General features: G+C 41.3%; 3 protein-coding genes across 4 annotated transcripts; 2 read left to right on the forward strand and 1 right to left on the reverse strand.

Annotated features, from left to right (window-relative positions):
- Window positions 1-108: 108 nt before the first annotated feature.
- ddx61 (DEAD (Asp-Glu-Ala-Asp) box helicase 61) lies at window positions 109-11882 on the forward strand. 2 transcript variants are annotated; one of them, XM_071532772.1, is made up of 13 exons: window positions 109-247; window positions 1224-2147; window positions 2691-2754; window positions 2868-2972; window positions 6082-6211; window positions 7230-7376; window positions 7823-7917; window positions 8060-8182; window positions 8416-8544; window positions 8678-8858; window positions 8965-9066; window positions 9153-9371; window positions 9953-11882. In XM_071532772.1, exons 2-12 carry the CDS (start codon window positions 1969-1971, stop codon window positions 9362-9364), a joined length of 1467 nt encoding a protein of 488 aa, XP_071388873.1. In that variant the 5' UTR covers window positions 109-247; window positions 1224-1968; the 3' UTR covers window positions 9365-9371; window positions 9953-11882. The 2 variants fall into 2 exon arrangements, with proteins under 2 accessions (XP_071388873.1, XP_071388874.1); XM_071532773.1 differs by having other exon boundaries at window positions 6085-6211.
- Window positions 11883-12363: 481 nt separating this feature from the next.
- Window positions 12364-16994, forward strand: tomm40 (translocase of outer mitochondrial membrane 40 homolog (yeast)). Its single transcript, XM_071532769.1, has 10 exons — window positions 12364-12454; window positions 13191-13408; window positions 13602-13669; window positions 13770-13862; window positions 14008-14109; window positions 14238-14343; window positions 14978-15100; window positions 15966-16042; window positions 16267-16369; window positions 16484-16994. The coding sequence occupies exons 2-10, from the start codon at window positions 13192-13194 to the stop codon at window positions 16621-16623; spliced, it is 1029 nt and encodes a 342-aa protein (XP_071388870.1). The 5' UTR covers window positions 12364-12454; window position 13191; the 3' UTR covers window positions 16624-16994.
- Window positions 16995-18034: 1040 nt separating this feature from the next.
- On the reverse strand, window positions 18035-25453 carry LOC139655376 (meprin A subunit beta-like). The gene is made up of 17 exons (XM_071532768.1): window positions 25372-25453; window positions 24979-25082; window positions 24705-24723; window positions 24534-24572; window positions 24385-24416; window positions 24218-24299; window positions 23378-23495; window positions 22711-22889; window positions 22395-22613; window positions 21923-22087; window positions 21705-21731; window positions 20659-20883; window positions 19632-20084; window positions 19264-19437; window positions 19008-19113; window positions 18819-18869; window positions 18035-18648 (listed from the first exon to the last, which is right to left on the reverse strand). The coding sequence occupies exons 2-17, from the start codon at window positions 25033-25035 to the stop codon at window positions 18570-18572; spliced, it is 2025 nt and encodes a 674-aa protein (XP_071388869.1). The 5' UTR covers window positions 25036-25082; window positions 25372-25453; the 3' UTR covers window positions 18035-18569.
- Between the last annotated feature and the right edge of the window lie 886 nt (window positions 25454-26339).

Genomic DNA, 26339 nt, shown 5'->3' on the forward strand with positions numbered 1-26339 from the left:
TATGAATTTGAAAGCGTGGCTGTGATTGGACAGTTCGTGGTCTTCGGAGCAAGCAGCCAGCCCAAAAACGAGTGCGCGGCCATGTTGAATTGTCAATTTTCTGAAAGAAGAGACAAAAGACAAGAGTGACAACTCGTTGGATTTCTCGAAAGAGCGAGTGTATTACCAAAATAAATTCAAACAGCTTTGAGAAACTATAAGTAACGTCACAGCGGTGAAGACTTCGGATGAATGTAACTAACTGAAGGTAACAGTTTTCCTCCGACTGGTTAAAAAGTCACAATTCTCAAGCGTATTAGTTAACAGCTAACGTTGCCGTTAATGTTAGCAGACACATGCTAAGCTAACGTTAGCTTGCTAACATATACCGAATCTTTTGTTTGATCGGGTTGAATACAGTAAAAGTAACAGGTGCGATGTGGATATCCGAAGATAGATACTTTTGTGCGCAGTGTATCTCGATCGAGAGTTTTAAACGGCGGACTCACTAGCTGGCTAGGTGGCCGAGCGCAAACTCGGGACAAGAATTAGCTTGCCAGCTAAACTGTAGTTGTAGCCACGTTTCCAGGCAAGAAGTTTGGACGCTGCTGCCAGGCTTGCTAACTGTTAGCAAGCTAATCTAGCTAACACCAGCAACAGCAAAGTGGCCCCTGAAAGGACAGACAAAAGACTAAAACACTTTGATTGTCGGCTTTCCTTGCCATGCTGTTTAGCAAAATAGTACTACGGTTAAATTTAGATTATTAGCTAATCGAATTCAAACACCGGCGGTTGTAGCGATAGCAGGATGCTTGTTTTTAGCTCGCTTCTTTGGCTACGTTAGCCATCCGAGGCAACCCAAGCCGGGCGGCGTGTTCACAACAAAGCGTCACAGCCAAAGTTTGTTGTTGATAGCCAGTTCTTGTCATACAGTTTTATCCTCACAATTTATTCATGGTTAAAATCGGTTCACGTTATTTGACAGAACTTGCTGGCACCAAACATAAACTAACCAACTAACTAAAACAAATCAAGGATGTCGTTTTGCCGGGTAATTGCTGCAGTAGTTAGGTGGCTTAGCTAAACGTGGCGTTGTTTGAAAAGAAAACCAGGGCCAATGCATAGTCATATTATTGATTTCTGGTCCGTTTTAGACAGCTTGGGTTTACAGCTATTTTAACTGTGCTGTTACTATTCGCCTGCAAGTGTTCAAAATAGCCATGTTTCTGTTCATTGCCTGGCAGGTAACCTGGATTTTGCGTTGAACAAAAATTCCCATAGCAGTTGCAGACTGCCATCTCAACTTCTGACGTTACTGCGGAAGACACGGGGACTGGAACAAGACAACTATAGACATTTAAAGACTGTCAATGTAACAGCAAAGACCCTTGGAGTGATTTTTCTTTGAGCCAGTATTGAGCATCAGCAAACAAGTTGAGAGACTCTACAGTGTTAAAGATACAAATCATAGGAATAATCAATGTGACTTGGCTCAGCGGACCATATTTTGCTACCAGCCAATTTGAATGTAAAAAATATATAGCACTTGGACTTTAAAAGCCAAGATACTTAGAGAAAAGAGAAAGAAGAAAATCTAGTAAGATTAAGACTACAGCAAGGATAAGACTACTTTAAGACAGACAAATTACAAGAAAAAAAAATAAGTTTATGTTTTGGACAGATATATGATCTATTTATTCATATGAATGTTAATTTCTCCCTTTTTGGAGAGTTGTCTTGTAAATAGACAGAATTCATACGTTGGGCTCTTCTTTTCAAGAGGTCTGAACGTAGGGTTGTGTACACATTACATTCTTTAAATAGGAAAACTAGAAGCAAACGTTTTTAGTTTTTCACATTTTAGAGATATTTTTACACAAGAGGGCATTAAGAACCAAGTGAGGGAAGTGGAGTAACAAAACATAAAAGGAAAGTAAAAACAAATCTTTACACACTGTGAGTGAATAAAAGTTAAGCTGTTGAGAAGCCATGGCTACAGCAAGAACAGCAAACCCAACATCCATGATGGGATTGAACAAGCCAGCAAACGGGCAGCTCAGAGGACAGCCCAAGCCAGCTGGCCTACAATCAGGACCCCATGCAGCTGCCCAGCAACTCGGTGCCCACCAGAAAGGAAGCAGCATTCCCCAGACCAGTGGGGGCATCAAGTAAGATACTGGTTCCACAAATTCCCCTGACCCTTTCACTTAAAGGGGAATGCTGCCCATTTTCAGTAGTAAAATATGTCTGTCTGACTTTACCCTTTGGGGGGGTACTGTGATCATAGGTATAATGTTTGTATTGGTTCCAGAGCTGGAATTGCCAGGCCCAACGGTGTCAGTTGACACTGCATTGTTGGCCCTTTCAGATGGGCACACTCAAATAAGCTCTGTTTTTTTTTCAAGATGCCAGGTTCACGTCTCAGATCCAAATGTCCACTGACATTGCATTGTACTGAAAAGGGGCCATGCCAAATTGGCATCCAAGGTAAATAAGCTGTTCATGTGACCCTACCCAGCTGGGCCTGGCAGTTCTGGCTGATTCAAACTCTTTGCTTATGATTCCAGTACTCCTCGAAGGATTGAGAGACATATTTTACTATTGTAAATGGGTAGCATTCTCCCTTTTTAATATGGCTCTTAGTTGCCTGTGTGTGTGTGTGTGTTATTAAGTGTAGGCCTAGTCTTGACAATGCAAACTCCTCCAACCAGATTTGGTGATGACTGGAAGAAGTGCCTGCATCTGCCCCCAAAAGACACTAGATTGAGAACCTCGGTAAGTTAACTATATTATCAATAGAAGACAGTACTCGTTTGGATTCATTGTTCATAAAACTGCTTTTTGACACTTCCACCTCTTGAGATTTCTTTCTGCTCTGCATCTCCCAGGATGTGACGTCAACCAAGGGGAATGAGTTTGAGGACTACTGCCTGAAGCGGGAACTGCTGATGGGAATCTTTGAAATGGGATGGGAGAAGCCCTCCCCAATCCAGGTAAATATTGCCAATAGAGCTCAGACCTGCCAGCCTCTTAAGGTTCCAGAATTATCTTCTATATGCTCATAGGTCCTGGTGATAATTAATCTTGGCCACAAGGATTTTACTGTGCAACACAGGAAGTAATCCTCCTCTCCACACTCGCTGAGCTTGGCTTCTCAGGATCTGCTCTCTGCTGATTTGAGTCCTACCTCTCAGGGAGATCCTTTCGAGTGTCTTGGAGAGGAGAAGTGTCTAAATCCCACTGCTTGTCCACGGGGGTACCTCGAGGGTCAGTGCTTTGACCCCTTCTCTTTTCAATATACACCACCTCACTTGGTGCAGTCATCCACTCACATGGCTTTTCATACCATTCATATGCTGACGATAACGTGTCAAAGACTGAGCTCCTTGTCATCCCAGCCAGTCCCTCTGTACAACAACAGATCATTATCCAGCTCGAATCAGCTCAGCTCGTTCCTGCAAAGTCTGCCAGAAACTTGGGTGTCATGAGATGACCAACTAACCTTTAAGGAGCATGTGGCTTCTGTTGCTCGGTCATACCGATTTGCCCTGTACAACATCAGGAAGATCAGACCCTACCTGTCTGTACATGCAGCACAACTCCTAGTACAGGCGCTTGTAATATCACGCCTTGACTACTGCAACTCCTTACTGGCAGGGCTCCTGGCATGTACGCTCAAACCTCTGCAGATGATCTAGAACGTGGCGGCATGTCTGGTCTTCAACCAGCCCAAAAGAGCACATGTCAGTCCGCTGTTCATATCCCTCCACTGGCTCCCAGTTGCTGCCTGCATCAAGTTTTAAGTCCTTGATGCTCGCCTACAAAGCAGCAACCAAAACGGCTCCTACCTACCTGAACTCCCTCATTCAGGTCTACGCTCCCTCTCACCCACTGCGCTCTGCCAAGGAACGGCACCTGGTGCTGCCACCACAACAAGGCCCGAAGTCTCTGGCCAGACTCTTCTCTTCTGTGGTTCCTCGGTGGTGGAACGAGTTACCAAACTCCATTTGATCTGCAGAGTCCATCTGAATCTTTAAGAAAAGGCTAAAGACCCAGCTCTCTAGTGAACACCTTCTCACCTGATGGACTATGTAATCCAAAAAAAAAAAAAAACTCTTTTACTGCCTCATAGCACCTATGTCCTGTCGGGCCAGAACTTAGCTTTATGGCACTTACTCTCGTTGTTCTCTCAAGACTAGATCCTTGCTTGTGTTGTATTAAAATCTCATATGTACGTTGCTTTGGATATAAGCGTCTGCCAAATGGGAACTTCTAAGTATTGGTTCTCCAAGATTGTAAAACGGTTGCATATATGTTCTGGGATATTTTTCTCGCCACAATTTCAATAACGTGTTAATCTTTATAATTTGGGAATGAGGTGTCGTACAAATGAACATATTTTGAACCTCCTCAGCCAGTGTCTCTAATCTGCTCCATGTTGTCTTGGCTATTGGTGGACATCAACCTTATCACTTACAGCAGGGGTATTCAACTATGTGCCATGGAGGACTGAGTGTATGCAGGTTTTCATTCCAACCAAAGACTACACCAGGTGATTTCACTGATTAGCACACCTTCACCTTCATCATCTGGTGCAGTCTGTTGTTGGAATGAAAACGGGCATACACTTGGCCCCCATGGGACATGGTTGAATACCACTGGCCACAAGCCGAAACGCGTTGGTCTAACAATAAAGTTGTTCTATATACTACAAGTGTTGCTGGAGTTTTGACCTCTTTAGACTTTTTTCCCTTCTCCATGCACCTTGGAAGTAGGTGAAGTTGTGCCAGAAACCCCTACTCTCCTGAATACCTCTGGCCTACAGGTAGGAGAAAATTCAATGGGCCTGTGTCGCCCTACGCACAGTTACATTGTTAGGGAGGTGCATGTAAGCTACGGTGGCAGCCTCTGCACCTATACCTATGGCGACACTTCAACGCAGAACCATAAATCAGCCTTAATGGCCTATGGTCATACCTGTTCTTAATAAGATACTGGAGAATTGGAGGTTTCTTTGTGGTCGCAAATTTTCATTATTATAGGCCAGTGATTCCCAAAGTGTGGGCCGCGGCCCCCTGGTGGGCCGTGAAGGTACTGCAGTTGGGCCATGAGAGGTCATTTACAATAAATAAATAAAACGTTTTTAATTTTCAATTTTGTAATTAAGTTTGAAATTACCATAAAATATTTATGATTAAATATTTGCATTAAAAAAAGTAATTAAACTAATATAACAAAGCCGTGGGATTTAAATTATGTGTTATTCTTCATTTATCTGACCTATTTTTCATCTGGCCGGAACTTATATCTTGTCATTGGCGGGGAATTGTAATTGAGGGAATACCTCATCATTGGCGGGGTAAGAGTAAAAATGGAGCGGTGGCTATCAGGTTGCAAAAGGAAAGCTGTTAATGGAGAATCAACCTCCACAAGCGAATCATCAGAAGATCAAAATGAATCCGTGAAAACAAAAAGAAGGACTCGTAGAAAGTACTCAAGTGAGTACCTATCGCTGGGAATATTACACGGCAATGAGCCCAGCTGTGATGGATTGTAATAACTGCATCAGAAATTATATGTTCTGTCTGTTTTTTCTTCATGTTGATATTGGGTTGGATATTGTGAAATTTTATGTATAAGAGTTTTATTATCAAACAGTGTCAAACAGCCAGGATACGGGCTTAACAATTCACCATTTGCAGTTCATTTCTTACCTTTGTTGCTTTACAAATTGTTACGTGTATGTGGATGGATTATTAATTTGCACTGCATTGCCGTATGCCCACGTTCACATGTTCTGTTTATGAAATAAAAAATATATAGGGAAATCTTAGTCTCGTTTGTTGATCAGAGTTGTGATTAAAGGGTTGGGTGGGCAGCGGAAGATTTTCACATTTCAAATTGGGCTGCGGCATTCTTAAGTTTGGGAATGGCTGTTATAGGCTATGAGCATAGAAAAAGCATTTCTGGATTGTAAGGGGCAGGCAGGGAAAATTCTTTTGCATGTAGCACTTCATGATTGATTGGTGGTTTTCAAATAAGTTAATCTTATCCAGTGAACTCTGCCCACTGTACTGATTGGGCTTGTCTGTGTGCCAACAGGAGGAAAGCATCCCAATTGCCTTGTCAGGCAGAGACATTTTGGCCCGGGCCAAGAACGGCACAGGGAAAAGTGGAGCCTACCTCATTCCTCTCCTAGAGAGGATAGACCTGAAGAAGGATCATATCCAGGGTGAGATGAGTTTCCTCTGCTTCTGCCTAACTATTCTAATTTTAGAGCATCCAAAAGACAAAGTGTACATGTCTCTTCTGTTCAGTGTGTATGTGATGTGCTATTGGCCACATTGCTATCTAGGGCATATGGACAAAACCATATTCTGCCACACATGTATTGTGCTCTACTGGAGCTGTGCCATGAGGGACCAGCATATCTTGGCCACACAATGGCCCTCATTCATCAAGCTATCGTCGACAAGAGTGCAGAATCTACAGCGGAAATTATCCTAAGACACTTGCCATGACACTTGATTCATGAAACTTTCTCATGTCACTAGCTAACGTGGACACAACGGTAGCCAAGCTTTTCGTGAGCGAGTTTACTTACTTACTACTTAATATCGCCCTTGTGCGTTCAGGAGGTGTAATGTCACTTTTTTTCCGTACAGTTTTAACACATGGGAATTTTTACTTTTTATGGAAATTAGCTATTTACTAGTGTACGGGAGAATCTGAATCATGGCGGGTGCTAAACACAATTGGGCCGCGTTGAGAATCTGTTACTGCTCGCACTACATACACACACTACATGCAACATGTAACTCTATGGCACATGTAGTATGTTTAGTGTGGTAGAATCCCATTCCGGACACGGCCGCGGTGTGTTGCTGACACAACTTATATGTTAGAAACACACTATTCGTTTCCTTTTTAAAAGTGTTACATTTCCAATTGGTAACTAAATAATAATAATTGTTTACATACCTAGTCTGATAACTTTGTGAATGAGGGCCACTGAGTTTTTTTTGCTGCTTGTCAAATAATTTTATTAATTTGGGTTTGTTTGTTGAATGTTATGGGAATTGTTTGCATCTGAGCTAATGGCTCACACGTCAAATGGTATTGTCAAGCCAGATGATATACCTGAATGTGTCTTTTGGTTTGTGAGTATAAAGTTTTATTTTTATGTGAGCAGTTTTGCTGTCACACCTCCATTTATTCTCAATCCTTTCCATTTCTGTTTCTCAAACCAGCCATAGTAATGGTGCCCACAAGAGAGTTAGCCCTGCAGGTGAGCCAGATCAGCATTCAGGTCAGCAAACACTTGGGAGGGGTCAAGGTCATGGCTACCACCGGAGGCACCAACTTGAGGGACGACATCATGCGTCTGGATGAAATAGGTAGTTATTTTGTTCATGCCACTAAATATGGAGCGAGATGGAAAGGTCCATTTCCATGCAGCTCAGTATTTGCAAACATACATTAGTATTTGCTAAGACTGTACTTACTGGTTCTTGAGTAGCAGCAGAACCAGTCCCCACTGTATCATATAATTTCATTTCTTCAACTTATACAAATTATGATTAGTTTATTTCAAGTAAAATATGTTGTTTATGACGTGACTCTCTTTGTATGCTCGTTGTGTGCTTTTGCTGGTATTTGTACCAAAGTTCAATTTTGGTATCATGGCAGCACTAGTCAAAGCTTGGCTGAATGACATGCACTTCTGTTGACCTCAGTTTAACTATGTCCAGGAGGTGTCTTACCAGCATGTATTATATTGCACAACTCTTCTCTATGGAAGTTGACACGATGTGCTTTCTGCCTCCCCTCATCCTCCTCTTAGTGCATGTGGTGATAGCCACACCAGGCAGGATCCTTGACCTGATCAAGAAGGGTGTGGCCAAGGTGGATAAAACCCAAATGATGGTGATGGATGAGGTGAGCGTGGCCCCTTTTTATTTTTTTATTTTTTTATTTATTTTTTTAGTAAATCGCTTCTCGTTAACTATTTAAACATTAAGGTTGCTCAACAGCCTGCCACTTTTGACACCCTCTATCTCTTATCTATCCCTGTATTCAGGCAGACAAGCTGCTGTCCCAGGACTTTGTAGTCCTGATTGAAGATATTATCAGTTTCTTGCCCAAAGGCCGTCAGATCCTGCTTTACTCTGCCACCTTCCCCATCAGCGTGCAAAAATTCATGGTGAGAACACAAAGAAATTCTGATACTCTTATGAATCCCAATGGTAGATTTTGATCTTGTCGGTTTTTTCTGAAGTGTTGCAAAGATTTTTTTTATTTTTTTTAGGGTACAAATACCCCCTAAACATCCCTGCACAGTTTCATTTAAATGTCCTTAAATTATTTCCTAAATAATTTAAATCTGTCAGTGTTTGTCATTAGAGCACACTATGAAAGCATGTATGTCTTGTCCAGTCCAAGCACCTGCAGAAGCCGTATGAGATCAACTTGATGGAGGAGCTGACCCTGAAGGGCATCACTCAGTACTACGCGTACGTGACTGAGCGTCAGAAGGTCCACTGCCTCAACACGCTCTTTTCCAGGGTGAGTGCAGCTTGTGTAGACCCACATGGGATATCAGAGACACAGAGGGTCTAGGGCACTTGATATCCTTTGTGTATGTGAGTCCAGTGCTTCAATTACCTGTCTGATCGCATGTATATTTCTCTTCTTACAGCTTCAGATCAACCAGTCGATCATCTTCTGTAATTCCACGCAGAGGGTTGAGCTCCTGGCTAAGAAGATCACCCAACTGGGCTACTCCTGCTTCTACATCCATGCAAAGATGATGCAGGAGTACAGGAACCGCGTGTTCCACGACTTCAGGAATGGATTGTGCAGAAACCTGGTCTGCACAGGTGGGTGAAGGGCATTGGAAATGTAAAAATCTGAGACTGATTATTAATGGTTGATTAGTAATGGTTGACTAGTTGGTTAACTGTTTATGTACTTGCTTTCTCTCAGACCTATTCACTAGGGGTATTGACATCCAGGCGGTGAACGTGGTCATCAATTTTGACTTCCCCAAAAGCGCCGAGACCTACTTGCACCGCATTGGCAGATCAGGTGAGGAAAGACCCATATGCAAACTCTCACAACTCTGGCACACTCAGTCTACACTTTATAACGCAGCCTTTCTCTTTTCTCCTTAGGGCGTTTTGGTCACCTGGGACTGGCCATCAACCTGATCACTTCAGAGGACCGCTTCAACCTGAAGGGCATCGAGGACCAGCTGGTTACTGACATTAAGCCCATCCCAGGCAGCATTGACAAGAGCCTGTATGTGGCAGAGTTTCACTCTGTGGACCCAGACGATGATGGCATCGACGCAGGGGTCAAACACAAGGAACTGGGAGCAGCCTGAATTAATGGTCAGTTCTTCTCACAGATGGGGTGGGGGAGCATAAGAGAGCGTAAGGTTTTAGAGAACAAACGGTGGTGTCTGACATGTTTCTGTTAAGATTGTTAATAACAAAAGGTAGGATGAAGTGACGTGGTATCCAGAAGGGTAAAACACTTTACTTTGACCAAAAATTTGACTTGTGTGGACTATTCTTTTTAAATTTTTAACTTGTTTGTTTAAGTCCTAGTTCAGATTCGAGACAGTTGGTTGGTATGTCGGTCGGTCGCATTTTTTCTGGGCATATTAGGATAGATCATAATGAGGGAAACACACACATCATCTGAGCAGTCAGGCTTGAAGGAGAGTAAACACTGCCACAGTCCTGTTGATAGATGGCATCCTCTTTCATCAAGTAGATTAGCAGAGGTTTTACAGGATTTAAAGGTGAAAGGATAAGCGTTGTCTTCCTCAGGCCTTAGAACAGCAGTCAACATGGATTTGGACGCAGCACACAGAGCCAGCTGTCTCGACTGCAGGGTTGCTTGAGCAATGAGTCATTCACGTGGTTGTGATCAGAATTCCTAACTCAACTCTTGTTTTGTTTTTCAGGAGAAACGTGGCGCCTAGCATTCATCACACATATTGTCGGCTACACATCAGACAAGATTCCAAGTGAAGATTTCTGTCCTCCACTTTGCCATCAAAATGGTCTATTTTTTAATTCCTTTTTATTTCCAGTTTTAGTTTACAGCAGTGGTCAGTTCTATCTCGGCATAGTTTACAGCACATGCTGGTCAACTGGCATGTTTCACACTGAAACTGCCAACTGTTAGTCAGTCTGGCCTTCTGCCATGCTGCCAGTGATATCACTGTAACCTGTGACTTGGGCTGAATCGCTGAAGTCTGTCTTTACCTTAGCCTCTAACTACACTGGAGGGAAATTATCATTAACTTTTTATTGTGGTTTGATGTAAGAGAAATGTGAAATCAAAGATGGACTCGAATGATTCAGCCAAGGTCACGTCCATGCTGTGCAGATGAGGCCCTTTCCACCAGTCATGTTCACCTCATGCAGACATGCCTTTGAGCAGATGGCTAAAGAGAAAACCAAAGCTGAAGAATAAGCCAGATAATTAAAGAAAGTAGAATAGAATATAGAAGACTCCAGAAACCAAAATGACCACTTTTGCTCTGAAGGCTGTCTGAAAGAAGGCTGCCATGATGCTGCAGTACAAAGGGCACAAAACAATGTTGTTGACGATGAACTTGATACTTTTTTTATAGTCAAGTGTTTACTGCACAAATACGATACTTAAAGGTGACTGTGTAATGTCAGTGACACTATACATGGTTCATTTTGTCAAAGCACAGACTCAATAATGAGGGTTAGTCGGTTTACTATGTAATTGTTGTATTTCATGGATCCCTTCCAAGCTATAGCACCAGGCAGCATCTTCTCAGGTCTTTAGGTTATCAATGATTTTATGTGAACCTGACAGGTTGAGGGGCCTTAGTCGACATAGCAACTACTTTTTGATGCCAAGACTCCCAAAATGTCATTTTGCTGAAACCAGTCAACTTGTTCAATCATTCAGTATCTTCTACACTCCAAAGTGCCTTAATCTTAACACCCATCCACTTAGCTGTCTTGTGATTTGTTTTTCTGCTCAGGCCCCAATCCCATCTTTGTCTACTGAGAGAAAAAAGTACCATTAATGTTGGGCCTGAGAGTAAGTGGGAGCAGTCACAGGGGATGGTCATTACCAACGATAAGTGGTGGTTATGAGGAATTGCAGCAATTCCTTTTCAGACTTTTTGAAGCGCAGTTGCACTTTGAAAGGACTTGCTGTTTTTCCTTTGTTTTGTAACAGATGTTACAGCTGCAACTGTGTTTTCGGTACGGCTATGGTAAAGCCTCAGCACATTATTTCATAAAAGACAGATATCTAAAATTTGAGGGATCACTCATTCACTTTTTGTTTTCTTTTTAAGTTGTGGTCTCTCTCAAGCTGTCCGATTGACTCTTTGGCTGGCCTCAGCATTAATGTGAAGCACCAGCAGAGAAGGGACCATTGTGTTTTTGCTCTTCTAAAGCCTCTGCAGTACTCAAGAGCCCTGTCTTTTGTTCATGTCTGGCTCTGGAGTACCCTCGTTGATGCTGGATGTTGGCTCCCTAGTTATTTAGCCTCAGTGAAGGCAACTCTTAGGCCAAGAAATGTCACTTTTGATTACAGTCATGGGATGCTTATGTTGACCTTAAAATGTGAAAGGTAGTGAGAACCACCACCATCGACAGTATTTCATAGCCATGGCATTTTTGAAAAGTATGTTTTGTAAGTGGGTTTGAAACCTTGTCAGACCCAGACCTTGTCAGACCATTTTGTCCCGGCTCTGAAAATGTGGAGAACTGAATTGCCTCCATTCCGTTTGTCATGACATCAGATGTTTTGTTAAGGAGAGAGATGCCGAGTTTATTTTCTATAATGTGTGTTAATGCCAGCGCCTCAAAGGAATGAAATAAAGTCCAACTGAATCTCCATTTTCGTCTCTTGTCTGTACAATGTTTTTGCGTAATGTGCTTTCTTAAATGTCACTTTTAGTTGAATTACTGTCATTCTCCTAATGAGTATTTTTAACCATAGTAGTTATACACCACTTGGTACCGCAGCCAGTTTGTAACACTATCCTGTAGTAAAATTGTATGAACCTTATGCATTTTAACAGTGATGCCAGTAGTAATATAGCCTAACGACCATGAAACAGAATATTTGAATTTGACTGATCTGGAAAGTGGAAATGTCTCTGAAAGGCCGCATGCATGTTCAGGTAAAAGGAATGTAACCTTCTAGCCCCCAAAAGATAGGTGTACCCTTGGAATGTCATTCAGCAGGAGATTGAATAAACCGAGTGAGGAGCGAATGAAGCCCGTTGCACGTGATCCGAAGCGGGCTGTCCCAGCGATTGTCTTGGCCAATAGTGATGGAGTTCAGATGTACAGTAGCCAATCCCCGGCTCAATCACCGGGAATGGGCGGGCAAACGTCAACTACGGTCACGGACGTTGTCGTGAACTTTGCCGGTGTTGAATTACCCCCGGACCCGAACCGTCAACGTGAGTAAACCATTACATGTTATGAGTAATTACCTGATATGAAGACTATTGATACGCCAATTCGTTGTCCATTTTTTTTGCTTAATTACTCAGTTTCTGATACAGAGGCGCACTGAACTCATGGTCACCTCCACTTGGCTAGCTAGCTAGCTAACCCTGCTAAGCTTGCATTGGCTATCGCAGGTTAATTAATGCTAGCAAGACCGTTTTGCTGGCTGCTGTCTAATCTCCAAATGTGAGTTTTGTGGCAAACCTCAAAATGCAACAACGTGGCAGATCAGCTTTGACTACCATGTGCCTAAACAACTGTGGTCTAAGTTATTTGACTGTGTCTGGCTAAGTTGGGCCTTGCAGCCAACCATTGCTCAGCTGCTAGTTACAGTCAGGACAGTGGGGAAAGATCACTTAGCTTACGGTAGCTGAAGAGATTCAAGTTAGCGAAAAGCGTCTTAGCTAACGTTGTTATAGCTAACAATGGCCATGTGCAGCCACTCCTGCATCTTGGAAGAGTGGGTGTGTTAAGCTAACGTGAACGCACTGAGCACCGGCAATGCTAGGTAATGTAGTTACTAAACCTGTTAATTAGTTAGTTCGCCGCTCATGCTTTTGTGAGTCCATGTGTGTTAACGTTGGCTTTTCCCATTTTGAGTTTGTCAAAACTATTCAACGGACTCTCTCCTTTCAAATGATCCCTTTTCCACCTGACCACCTCCATTTCTCTGTTATATTCTCATAGTATGGGCAGTGTGTTGGCTGCCACCTCCCCCAGTCCGGCCCCAGCTGCAGCCGGAGGTGGCCAGGGGGTCCCCGGGTTGGTGTCTGTCCCTCCGGGGTTCACCATGCCCCCAGTGTCTCCCGTCCCTCCAACATCTGCATCCGGCCAGCCAGCAGCAGATTCAGAGTCCTCCCTCCCAAACCCAGGCACATATGAGGAGTGCCACCGCAAATGTAAAGGTTAGACATTGAGCTGATGAATCAAGTGCATCTCATTTTGACTTGTGTGGACTATTCTTGAGCATTCAAATTGTAATTTAATGTGGAAATACTGTACAGTAGTCATCGTATTGCATGGACTTTTAACTCTGTTGTCTATTACCTGGAAGTGTTGAGTTATACAGGTCTCATTTTGCTGTTTTCTGTGTTTCAGAGGTGTTCCCTATGCAGATGGAAGGGGTGCGGTTAGTGGTCAACAAGGGTCTGAGTAACCACTTCCAGGTCAGTTATAGATAGATCCAGTTCATCTGCTGTTGCACATAGTTTTGGTCTGAGTGTTATTAATGTGACTGAACATAAACCTTGTGCTGTGTCTTCACAGGTCAGCCATACTGTAACCCTCAGTACCCTCGGCGAATCTGGCTACCGATTCGGTGCCACCTACGTAGGAACTAAACAGACTGGACCCGCAGAGGTAATGACCATCACCATTTCCATCCCTTTCATAACCCCTCAATCTCTTGAGAAACAGATGACATAGGTTTGCGTACACCTTCAGATGCCATGCACAAGATTTGAAAGTTGATAGATGAACAAAAGTGTTTTTTGTTCCCCTTTAGTCGTTCCCAGTCATGGTGGGAGACATGGACAACACTGGCAGTCTGAATGCCCAGATCATCCACCAGCTAACGACTGCTGTGCGCTCCAAAATAGCCATCCAGGTATACAGACTTCTAGAGGGAATCGGCTTTCAGATGTTGGCTGTTAGTCTGTTTTTTCAACATGTTCAGTGTCAATGACAGAGCGTCATTCTCCTCTCAGAATGTACATGCTGTTGTGTGTGTTGCAGACTCAACAGCACAAGTTTGTGAACTGGCAGTGCGACATGGAGTACCGTGGGGATAACTTCACCTCTGCTGTAACATTTGGAAACCCAGACATCCTTGTTGGATCTGGTATGATTATTTCATACTTTGTAGGGCATGGGTAATTCCCATGTAACACAAATGAGTTTATTTGAAAGTGAGATAGGAGAGGCTTAATAACCTGTGTAGTAAGTGTTGCTGGTGCTCTTTTCCCTCGCTCATTTGATTTGAACTAAAGTGTAATTTTGCACCAAGTTTGAGCTTCTCTCTGCCTACTGAGCAATTTTGAAAAATGCAAGAAAGTGTGCATGAAGAGCAGGGGATAGGATTAGGGATAGGAGGGGGGTTGGGGTTGGTCCGGGTTGGTGAGAAGAAGAATGGGATGGAGTGTTTGTGGGCATGTGCACACGCTGAACGGGCTAGGGAGGTAACATTTTTCTTACCAAGTGACGCATCTTAGCACAATTGTCCTTGAACACGGCTGCGTTTCCCACTGAACACCAGCTGCTTTGGCCATGTGCTACATCAAGGTTTAGCGAGATAAATACGGCACCAGCACATTTTCACTGACATGTTGACTATATGACTGCTATTGTTGTATTTCATAACTCAATGGTACTAAATAGCAGTTTAAAACTAAAAAAAAGTGTTTTAGTGTGGAGTAACTCTTTAAGATGAACTGAAGATGATAATGGAAGCAGTTTTAATGGTGGTTTTTCTTCAGGTATTTTGGTGGCCCACTACCTCCAGTCCATTACACCAGCGCTGGCTCTGGGTGGCGAGCTGGTCTACCACAGGAGACCAGGGGAGGAGGGAGCCGTCACCTCCCTCATGGGCAGGTACACAGGTAAGACCCACAATGGACCCTGCGCTTTTTGCACCTCACACCGTAAGACTGCATCAATTAAGTATTTAGCTACCAAGAGTCAAAAGGTTATAGAAATCTTTCAGGGACTATCTGAAGTTCAAATGCTATTGGCTGCTCTCAGTTATGCCCCACAAAGTTGAGAGCTTTTGAATGCACCCAGAGTCACAACTCAAATATAGAGAAACACCCAAGAAATGTAAGTTGGTTTATTCTTCAGATGCAACTATTTGTCATTGTAGAAAAAAATGTATAGGTAAACACTATGCCACTTTCCCCTCTACTAATAATGAATAAAATTGTGTGTGTGGTTACATTGATAAAGTTGACAAATTAGGTTTGTGATTCAACTCTGGCTAATAGCGTTGGTGTGCTATTTTGTGAATGCATGTGTGCTGTGCTTTGTTTTTATTGAGAGAGCATGATAAATGGGAGCTGTGCGTTTGTTTATGTTTTGTGTTTTGTTGGAGTAATAAAATGGTCTGTTAGACCTCTACGCATGTCATAAGATATAGCATGCTGTTCAGCATGTAATTCCTTTTGAGGGACACTTTGCAACTCAAAATTTGCACTCTTGAGAGGGAGACAGAGAGATGTAAACTATTGACCATCTCCAGGTCTGGGATTGTGTGACAGCCATTGATAATTGGCCATAATGTCTAAGCATCTAAGGGCTGGTCTCATAGTCTTGGGTGTGATCCCTGCCTGTCATACCAGCTCTAGGTCATTGTCCTGGAAAATCATTTCTTAACGAGTGAGAAACTTGAGTGATGCTTTGTTCCATTGCAGCTATTGTATTTATTTTTTTTTTTATCTCTTTAATGTGTGAATTAATCTTTTCACTCAGGTGACAATTATGTTGCTACGTTGACTCTGGGAGGAGCAGGAGCCCACGCTACATACTATCACAAAGCCAATGACCAGGTACCTAGCTTGTTACGCACTTTCAGACTTTAGGTTTCATTCTCACTCAAGTGTAAAGGACTTTGACAGCATGGTGTGATATGGCTGAAATGTCTGTTGGTCAATATCTAGTTGGTTGTGTGTATTTCTGTTGTACTTGTGGTGTTGGTCCGTCTCCCTTAACAGTTCAACTGCAGTATCTGATGAGGGGTTCTCATATTAAATCCTGTCTTTTATTGTTCTAGTTGCAGATAGGAGTTGAATTTGAGGCCAGCACAAGGATGCAAGACACTACAACATCTTTTGGTTACCAGCTGGACCTTCCAAAAGCTAACTTGCTCTTTAAAGGTAAATTGATATGAACGCACACACAGACGCAACATAGCAGTACAGTGACAGTTTACTTGTTTTTTTTAAATCTAATCCTCCCTCCACTGCTCCCTCTCTATCTCTGTGTTGCAGGTACAGTTGACAGTAACTGGGTGGTTGGGGCAACGCTGGAAAAGAAACTTGTGCCCCTGCCCCTCACACTGGCACTGGGGGCCTTCCTCAACCACCGCAAGAACAAGTTCCAGTGTGGCTTCAGTGTCACCATTGGCTAGAGGGCCGTGGGCCACCCCGAGCCAGATCGCAGGCCTCTGCTTGGACCGGCACAGAGACACACAGGGACCTGGACTGACTTTTAGAAACCGATTCAGAGACTCTCCGACAACTGTGATTTCTGGGACAGAGAGAGAGAAAGACAACTACAAAGGAGCCAGGACTGGCCAAGCCATGCCTACATACTGTAGCACAAATGTCTATTTCCTTTATGGTGTATTGGATATACCCAGAGGCTAGAGTGATATAAGACAAAGAGAGAGCATCAGGCGATGCATGAGAACATGTGATGTTAAAATCAAAATAAGTGGTTAGACTTAATATATGGTGATGAATTATGATGGATCGAAAATAAACGTGATTGCTTTTGTAACACTGGATGTTTGTGGTTTATAGAAGACTAGGTGAGCCTTGGCCTATCTGACCCCTAGTGGTTGTGAGGAAGCATGGCACTGTCTACAGACAACACACTGAGCCAGGATCATTCACTCGCCTCCTCTCTCCAATACGGCAGAACTGTGTAGGCTGCTTTGCATCTATGACACTTGTTACCCATGATCCTTGGTTGAAGCTGAGGTGATTTTATGTTGCTGGAACATACCGAAAAATTCTGACACTGGTTGAATGATTGTGAATTTATTTGCAGACCCTTGCAATTTCCACATCTCTATAATTTATAGGAAAAATAAATAAAACGTCTGCAAGAGAGTCAATGTCACCATATGAAAAAAAGTTTGAGTGGCCCCAAAGGGATCCTGAAAAACAATACAAACACTATCTTATAAATGGCAATACAATTCAACTGTTAATACTACCTATAATGAACTACATTGATGTTACAACAGCAGTAGTGTTGACAGCAGTAACTGGTAAGGATGGGAAGTTTCCAAAGGGTCAGCTGATTCTCTGCGGGTTTCAGGACACTTATGTGGTCATATGATTTAAGAGAAGTTCCTGATTATTAAGTAATTAGCCTATACTTGTTGGATGTTCCATCACACATAAAACAGCTAGTCAAAGATCTCTCCTATTCATACCCTTCCCAGCCAAATTAAATTTTTGAGGGTCATAATATTGCCAAGATAAGGATTCTATTAACATTCATTGATGCCCGGAAATTTGGCCAGTTTGATGCTTCAAATTACCCCTAGAGCCTTTTAAACATGGTATACAGCATGATACTGACCCATTTGATGTAATTTTAATTTGATTTGAGCGTCATTTCAACAATTAATTTGTTTTAGCGTATGGTGAATGTGTAATGCGCAGTCCTCCATCAAAAATGCATCCATATTCAGCACACTTAAACCATGCCTTACAACTGTCAAGGTGGATCAATTCTCATATCCTCATCTGGGAATATACAGTATGTTGTTTTAGTCACAATATGTTGTATAGACAATAGATGCTGCTGTGAAAGAAACTTTTATTTGAAGCATTCCAAAGATATATCATGATGCAAGAAATCCCACAAATCACTGTTCAAGATAAAACCCCAAAACCTAATCCAAACAGAAACAAAAGTATGTCTCCACCACCAAAATAGAAAACATGGGATTGCAGAACTTTTCTTAAATTATCATATGTGCCGTTATATCTACAATACAGGGATAGCTACTATATAAATTCCCTGTCCTACGTGTATCTTTCATATATCCACCATAGTGGATAGGCAGTTACCACTGCAGCCTTTTCTTTTGCTGTAAAGTTGCTTCAATACAAATAAGGAAAAATAATCTGTAACTCACACAATCATCCTTTCCATCTGCTTTTTTTGTAGATTAGTTAAATAACATGTGAAATCACTTAAGGTCATGACAAATTATTTTAAAAATGTCTCTCTACTGAATAAAAGTTGAGAAAAAACACTCCTGAGATAGTCTGCCAGTGGCAAGTTTCTGATCCAGTCCATATGTAGAGGTGAGATGTGGATTGGCGGAAACACACATCAAGGTGCCAGTAGCATCAGAACAGGCAGGAGGATGAGCAGGGGGGAGGACACCAATCCGGGAGAGAAGCCAAAAATGCTACAGCAGGAAGAAATGAATGGATTAAATAAAATAATACGTATGTAGCTTTGCTGGTCTGTGCGACGTAAGCGCTAAAATCTTAATTTAAAACATCACCTATATATATCTTGAGACAGATTAAGTGACAAATCATTAGGTGTGAAAAATGTGCAGCTATATATGAGCACCTGTTGTCGTCCTCTGTTGTTGTTCGAGGCGGGCGGATGGTGGTCAGGGGCCTGCAGAAGGCATAGCATCATTTGAATAGTATATTCATCAGTTTTCAAGTGTTGATGTGAAAAATTAGATATATTATTTTTTTTTTACTGCTGAAAAATGTAGCCCAACGCTAATAACAAAAACATTCAATGTCCTACCGTGAGTCACATGGGCCTACATCCATCACTTTAGGAGGATGTGTAATCTTCATTGGTGGCCGTTTGGCACATGGAAGAGCGCTGGTGTTAGCAAGCATGGAGATATCTAAGGAGGAGAGGGAAGTTACTGTAAGATAATGTCAGACTGTAAAGCTTCCAGTCAGGTGTAAAAGTAATTTAAAAGCTACAAATCAATTTTTATTCTTGGAAAAACCCCAAGCGGCACCAGTCATGAAGACATCTTTTGTCTGCCTACCTTGGAAGCTGAAGTGTAAAACAAGGCTCCCTCCCTTGAGGAAGTCTCTGGCCTTCATGTCCTCCAGTATTCCAAAGTACCTTCTTCCAAACAGAGGGCCGGCAAAGAAAGTCTGATTATTCTCATCGACATATTCGGTTCCAGTGGTACGAGGGTTATCCCAAAGATAGTCACCTGTTTACAGACGGTATATAGAACATAAATAGTAAATAACCTCAAAGGAAATGCTGTAATATAGGCTAAGTTATGTTTTTAATAACTAATCTCTATTTTATCTGTATTAAAGATAGAATTTCTGTTTAAGTGGTGACTTTCTTTAAGATTTCATGCATTTTTGGAGTGTTTCATCCTGCTTTTCTGAAGCTCACCATCAGGAGCGATATCAGTTGGATCAGTGGCGAGGCTCCTTTGCTTGGACATCTGCAGCTGGATGTTGGGGTTCTGATCCAGCATTACAAAGGTCGCCTGCCTCCATGGGCAAGGCCACTCCAGCTTGTCATCATAGTCACCAGACACCAGGCTCACATACATCCCAAAATAACTTCTGTAAAACTCTATCGCCACCTGGTAGGCGTACCCGCCTGCGGAGTACTGGCGTGGGCTGAACAAATTGGTTCCGTATCTACTATTGATCAGACGTTCCTCAAAGTCGTCAATCTGCCAGGTCAGATGTGGACACTCTGTCTCAGACAGGTTGATGTCATCGATCGAGAAGCCTCCTGAAGAGCTTCCTGCTCCTTTACGAACCTCAAACTCCACCTGGAAGTGTGTGGCGGCATCCAGGGGAACATGGTGGAGCTGCCAATGAGATGTTGGCCGACCTGGAGGGAGGATCTTAGCAATTATAATATGTGCTGTGACTGTGATGACTACAGTACCAGTCAAAAGTTTGGACACACTCATTTTTCTTTATTTTTTTATTTTTATTTTTTACAATTTTTCACATTTTAGAATAATAGTAAAGATCATCAAAACTATGGAATTATGCAGTGACCAAAAAAGTGTTAAAGTCAAAACTATCTTATTTTAGATTCTCTAAAGTAGCCACCCTTTGTCTTGATGGAAAGGCTGTGGAAAGAAATTTACATAGGCATCAACTTCACTACTTATATTTGTCTAAAAAACAAATTTCAAGCATTTAAACATAAGCCTTTAGATCAAAATGGCTTTAAAATAATGAAAAACATAGTGCATTCAATCAGGTGTGTCCAAACTTTTGACTGGTGTACATTCAATTACTTGAATGACACACAGTGCACTAAATCAGATACAGCCTGAATGCAAACTGTGATAAAGGCTAAATGTAAAGCCAAGATCACAATAAAAGAGTCTCCGCAGAGTCTAAATACCATTCAGAGCAGATGATAGCAGATAATCGTGCAACATGACATTTACCAGTGATCTGTCCCATGAGGCGTAGCTGTCCTCTAGAGTCACTCTCGTCCTTGAACTCTCTGATCCAGATGTTGAGCTGGTCTGACTCGCTGCCGCTGTGGAAGTAGTAGAACTGGAGACACTGGACATGACACTCCCTGCTGGGGTTCATCCTCTTAGTCTCCAGCCAGGCGGAGCCTCCCTCCTGACCGGATACTGTGCTGGCATGCATGAAGTAACCTGCATCTTGAAATAGAACGGCATAGACTAGTGTTATTGTATTGGGGCGGATTGGACTGTGTCCGTCTGTCTGACTGTGAGATCTCAAACACCACTAGTTAGATTTTTTTTTTATTAAACTTGGAGGAATGATGCGTTTTGGCACTGTGTTCCAGCATTTAAAAAAAATCCACCAACTGACCTAATTTGGGCGCTATGATTACAGGTCAGATTTTTAAATTCAAATATGATATATATTTCAGACCATTGGTCCGATTTTTGACTAAACTTGGAGGGATGATGTATTTTTGCACTGGGTTCTGGTATTAAAAACACTACTTACACTATTTGCCCTGATGGGGCGCTATAATTGAAATTTCTAACTTTGAGAGGCCTCAACTTGCTACACACATCCAGCAATCCTTACAATTTACACCGATTGGCCTAATTGGGGTGCTACAATTAAAGTTCAAAATTTTTAACTCAAATGCGAAATCTGCTGGTTCAATTTTGATGAAACTTGGAGAGAGGGATGATGCATTTTGGCACTGTGTTCTGACGTTTAAAAATATATACAGATTGGCATGATGTGGATGCTATAAATAACTGCCAAAATTTCAACTGTTACACCTCCGGTCCAACTTTGGTGAAACTTGAAGGGATGATGCATCTTGTGACTTATTGGCCCAAGAAGTTCCTGCATCATTTGTGCAGGGCGGCTTATTTAGTTGTTTCCCAAGGCTTTCAATTTGGGTTGTTAATATGAAAGTTTAATAACTGTAAAAGTAGCTGAACACAACAGACTATATTCTGTTTAATTTGAATTGCCAAAGGTATTGGGCACATACCTTGATGTGGTGCTGCTGTGGCATTAACTGCGGAGAAAAGAGATAGGCTAATCAATAGTTGTCATCAAAGAGTGGATGCCAATCATTTTAGAACAATCATGCAAGTCTTTTGAGTGATATGGATTTAGAGGAAGTGAAAAAAATAATTGTAAAATACTCTTAGGAGAAAAAACTTGATGAATTATAGGATCAAAGTCAGTTTCATTTTGAAATCTTACCATTTTCAGGCCTGGTACTAGGTAGGCTGGTGTGGTCAGTGCTAGGACCCCCAACAACATGCGTTACCCTTTCCCAGTTGCTCCCTCCACTCTTTGAACAGCGTTTCATTCCACACATGGCCTCATCGTAAAAGCCGCAGTACATCTTAAATGCAATGGTTGACTCTGTGTAGGTGTATGAAGAGCACGGGATACAAGAATATTACCAAGAATATTTCCATGCAGTTTGTGAATATTAATTATTGTGTCCCATAGCCGGATACAAGATAGTCCCATCCCCAAATTAGTCAGTCGGACTGTGATAGTCCCAAGAATTACTTTCTGTGGATAACGGCACGTCATGTTCATGAACACTGATTTAACTTGGCCATAGGAATAACAGTGAATTCTTAAACTAGGTGTCATGACCCTTTAACTAATTTTGCTTTACATATATTTGCAAAAGACACCTTGAATATTCAATGGCACTTACCGCATCTGTAGAGGCGGTTCAGCTTGAGCATGTCATTGGGACTCACGTCCAGTCTTTGACCAATCACGTCCTGGAATTTTGGGTCTTTGGTGACAATGGTAGACCCATTGCCATTGCTAAATGCATTTTTGCCATAGTGCATCACTGAGTTGTAGTCGTATGCGACTCCCTGGGTGCTGCTGAATTTTTTGCTAACTTTTTCAAAATTATTCTCTTTACCTAGAGACACATAAAATCATCAATTACCTCACCACCCTAAAGTAATAATTTGTGATGGCAATGAATAAGAATATCAGAATCGGAGTCTTAATCAAACCTTCTTGGATGTTTTCGAACACAATGGTTACATGATCATCTCTGTCATATCTGGACTGTTCGTGATAGAAGCCAAGAGCATGGAGAAATTCATGTTCAACGGTGGAAATTGTGTCACAATATTTTCCGATGGAGATGACCTGTCCACCGGAAAGCAGTTGCCCAATGTATGAGTAACATCTAAAAAGGAAAAGGCACTCATCATAAATTTCACATTTACTTATATCACTGATAAGCCAGCAAGTTACTTTAACTAGTTTACATACTTTTAGTTCAACTGTCTTGGTCAAATGCTGTAGGAATAAACACATACATTTTAGCGCTACTATTTGAAAAAAATCTTGCTGGAGGTTTAATCAGGTTTAATCCCAGCAGCCGCAATGTGTCATATTGTATCTTTATTGACACTAAACCTGCTCATTCACTGTCCGAGTCCCTTTGGGTAAGAGCATCAGCTACAGTAAATGACTACAACATAGGGCTCCTTGAATGATGGAATATGCAATAGGAGATTTTAAATGTTGTGTGCATGGTGTGCATGATGAAATTTCATTCACAAATGTATGCAAACCAGTATAAGCAAAGCAATGCAAAACAACAACAACAACAGCAACAACAACAGCAATATTGTTATCACAGTTATAATCTATTGGTGGGACAATACATACCCGCCTAACTTCTGGACAGAAATGTAAAAGTCCTCAGAGTCCCTGGGTTTGAAGTCAATGCATGACTTCAGTCTGAACTGGTCAAAGGCTCTCAGGATGACTCCTCTAGCATTCATCTCTTCAGTATGAGTTCATTGGTAATGCCAATGTTGTGTTAAAGAGATGAATGGTCCATGCAATGATAAAATAAGAGAAATGTGAGACAATGAAATGGATGGATGAGGTTCACGTCCCTGGTAGTGATCAAACAAGCGCGCTGGTGCTTTCTAGTAGGGATGGGACGATATATCGAAATTCAATATATCGCAATACAAAAATTTGACAATACGTATTGTGGGGCAGAAAAAAGAATCGCTATATCAGCTCCATTTTATTTTGCTGTAGAAATCACAATTTCACAAGCTCTCCATCAAAATTATATTATTTGCACTTTGTAATGACATTTTTATATTGTTGTTTACATGTTTATATTCTAGCAAGCCAATGCCATTGATAGACAATTTCTGAGTTATTTTTCTCACAAATTTCTGACTTTAATCTTCTGTTTTTTTTTTCTCAGAGTATTACACCCCTCCTCCTGGCTGCGGTAAAAAAAAAAAAAAAAAAACCTATAACGGCCCAAATACTTTCATAAGTGTGCAAAAAATTGGCCTGCAGCAAGAGATTGCAGGACAGGTTAGCCTTGAGGACTGGGTTGAGAAACACTAAACAGTAAATACCGTAATTCAGTGCGCATTGCAAAAACACACAAAGCATAACTCACAGAGCCACGTTTTATAGAGCTGCTCCACCTGAGCATCTAATAATGATGTGCTGAGTCACTATGCAGACAAAATTTACCAAGGTTGTCTTCCAAGACATATGGGACTGGGGATGTCCATAGTTGATTCTGCACAATGATGGTGGTCCTTTGGGTGCTCTTCTATACATAAGAATAGATAAAAAATGTAAGTCCACACATGAGTTTTATATTTTAATGATTTAACTATACACAATGTTAAACTTACCACCAGAATATCACCCTCAAATAATTTTGAATCTGTAATACAAAGCAGAGAAAAGTTAATATGTTTCCAAGCAAGCATGTATTGGCACATGATGTGACTGATGAAGCCTCCACACACTGCTCTCTTTCAAATCCCATTTTTAACTTTACCCGTGTTTATTTCAGTTATGTCCTTCTCGTCATCAATTTCTGGAAAAAAAAGAGAGGAAATGCAGCTTTGTGAACTTGCAGATGAAGTAACTAGATAGATAGATAGATAGATAGATGCTTGCCTTGCATTGAGCCATGAAGTCAAACCAGCTAAAATGAAGAAAAGCTTACCCTTTTTCCTTCGTTCAGGCTGTTAGAAAAACACATCATATCATATCAACATATTTTTTGAGCTATAACACAAATGAGGGTTCTTAGAAAACACTAATCAAATCATTATCAATTTAATTCTCAAAAGAAAAATTACAGGACTTTTGTACCATTTTCTCTTATTATCAGGAGACGCTGATTCTTATTCATTTTAAAAACACTGATTGATTAAAATTAGATCAAATAAAAATATATAATGAATTTACAGAAGGTACAACAAAAAAGTAACTCTTACCATGGAGAATGTTGATGAGACTGCCAAGCTCACCACAAGGAGAATATAGGTATTCATCCTCTTTACAGTATGTCTTGGGCCAGACTTACTTTGTTCAGCAGAGGCTATGTAAAAAAAAAAAAAAACATTAAAAAAAGGAGGATCCACACATATATTATTATTGAAATGTATTTTGTTTAATATCATAGTATCTTCATTTGATAATATTCATAACAAATCAAATTAAGCCACTATAATATCCAACAAAATGCATTTGATTTGTTCAAAACAAATTAGGAATATCACAACACAAACTTCAAATCATCAGTTTATTAATTATGGAAGTGCGTTCCATAAAATCTGTATTTATGTAGGTAAGAGGACAGAAAATGTTATCTTATTGATAATGTTTACCTTCTGCGAGCCTGTTGGTTGAGTGTGTGTGTCTCTTTCTCAACTGAACCCAAGAAGCTTTGAAGTGCTGTATATGGAGGCATTCATATGGAGGCGTTCATACGGAAGCGTTCATACGGAAGCGTTCAACATGCGTGCAACTTCGCTCTTTTCAGAAAATCCAAACAGGTTTTACACCACATTCTAGAGTGTAAAGGATGACATTTTTGGTGCTCTCTACCCTGACTATTTCTTTGTCCCCTTGAAGTTACACAATGATTGCTTGGCTTCAAGTGGACAGTTAAGACAGAAACCTCAATCATTGCATGCTTTGTCTGTCTGTGTTATTTTCAGATGATCAAGTGGCTGTGAAACGTAAGCAACTTATCAGTGGGAAATCCCTTGGTCCAAAGCTAAAATATTCAGCCATGTTATTATTAAGTTAAATACAAATACAGTTTAAGTTCTGACAGAGTTCAACACAGCAGTCAAATGAATTACACCAATGATGCTAAAAATGTATTGTGTTGTGTTCATTTTTATCTTTTGATTTGATCATTAGTTGGTCATGACGCATCTACATTTTTACATTTGGATGATTGTTTGCTGCACCCTTTAGGGTGTGGTCACTGTAGGAATTAATTTTGGCACTTTAAATTTGACAGTGAATGAAACTTGTTGTACTCTGTCATGCAAAAGACAAAGGCAAAGTCTCATGTAATGCATAAAACGTCAGATGATTGATGTCAAAATGGAAACTATGAAAGACCACAAACCTGTTTTCTGTTTTCTATGGCTGAACAGGATCTGTCATCTGTTGTGACACTAGCTGCCGCAATTCAAAGTATTTTTTGCAGATAAAGAGCTAAAGCTGTCATTATGTCCCTGTAAGAATCTCCGGTGTCTTACACATGTCCTGACCCTCTGAGGTTTTCTTAATTTACTGAAATCCAAGTCATTTAACTGCTATAAATCACCCATTATGTTTC

Source organism: Centroberyx affinis, unplaced genomic scaffold (assembly GCF_046629955.1).
Source record: "Centroberyx affinis isolate AG114_WGS23_722 - 3 ecotype Tasmania unplaced genomic scaffold, CSIRO-AGI_Caff_v1 ptg002243l_1, whole genome shotgun sequence".
In the NCBI taxonomy this organism is placed as follows: Eukaryota; Metazoa; Chordata; class Actinopteri; order Beryciformes; family Berycidae; genus Centroberyx; species Centroberyx affinis.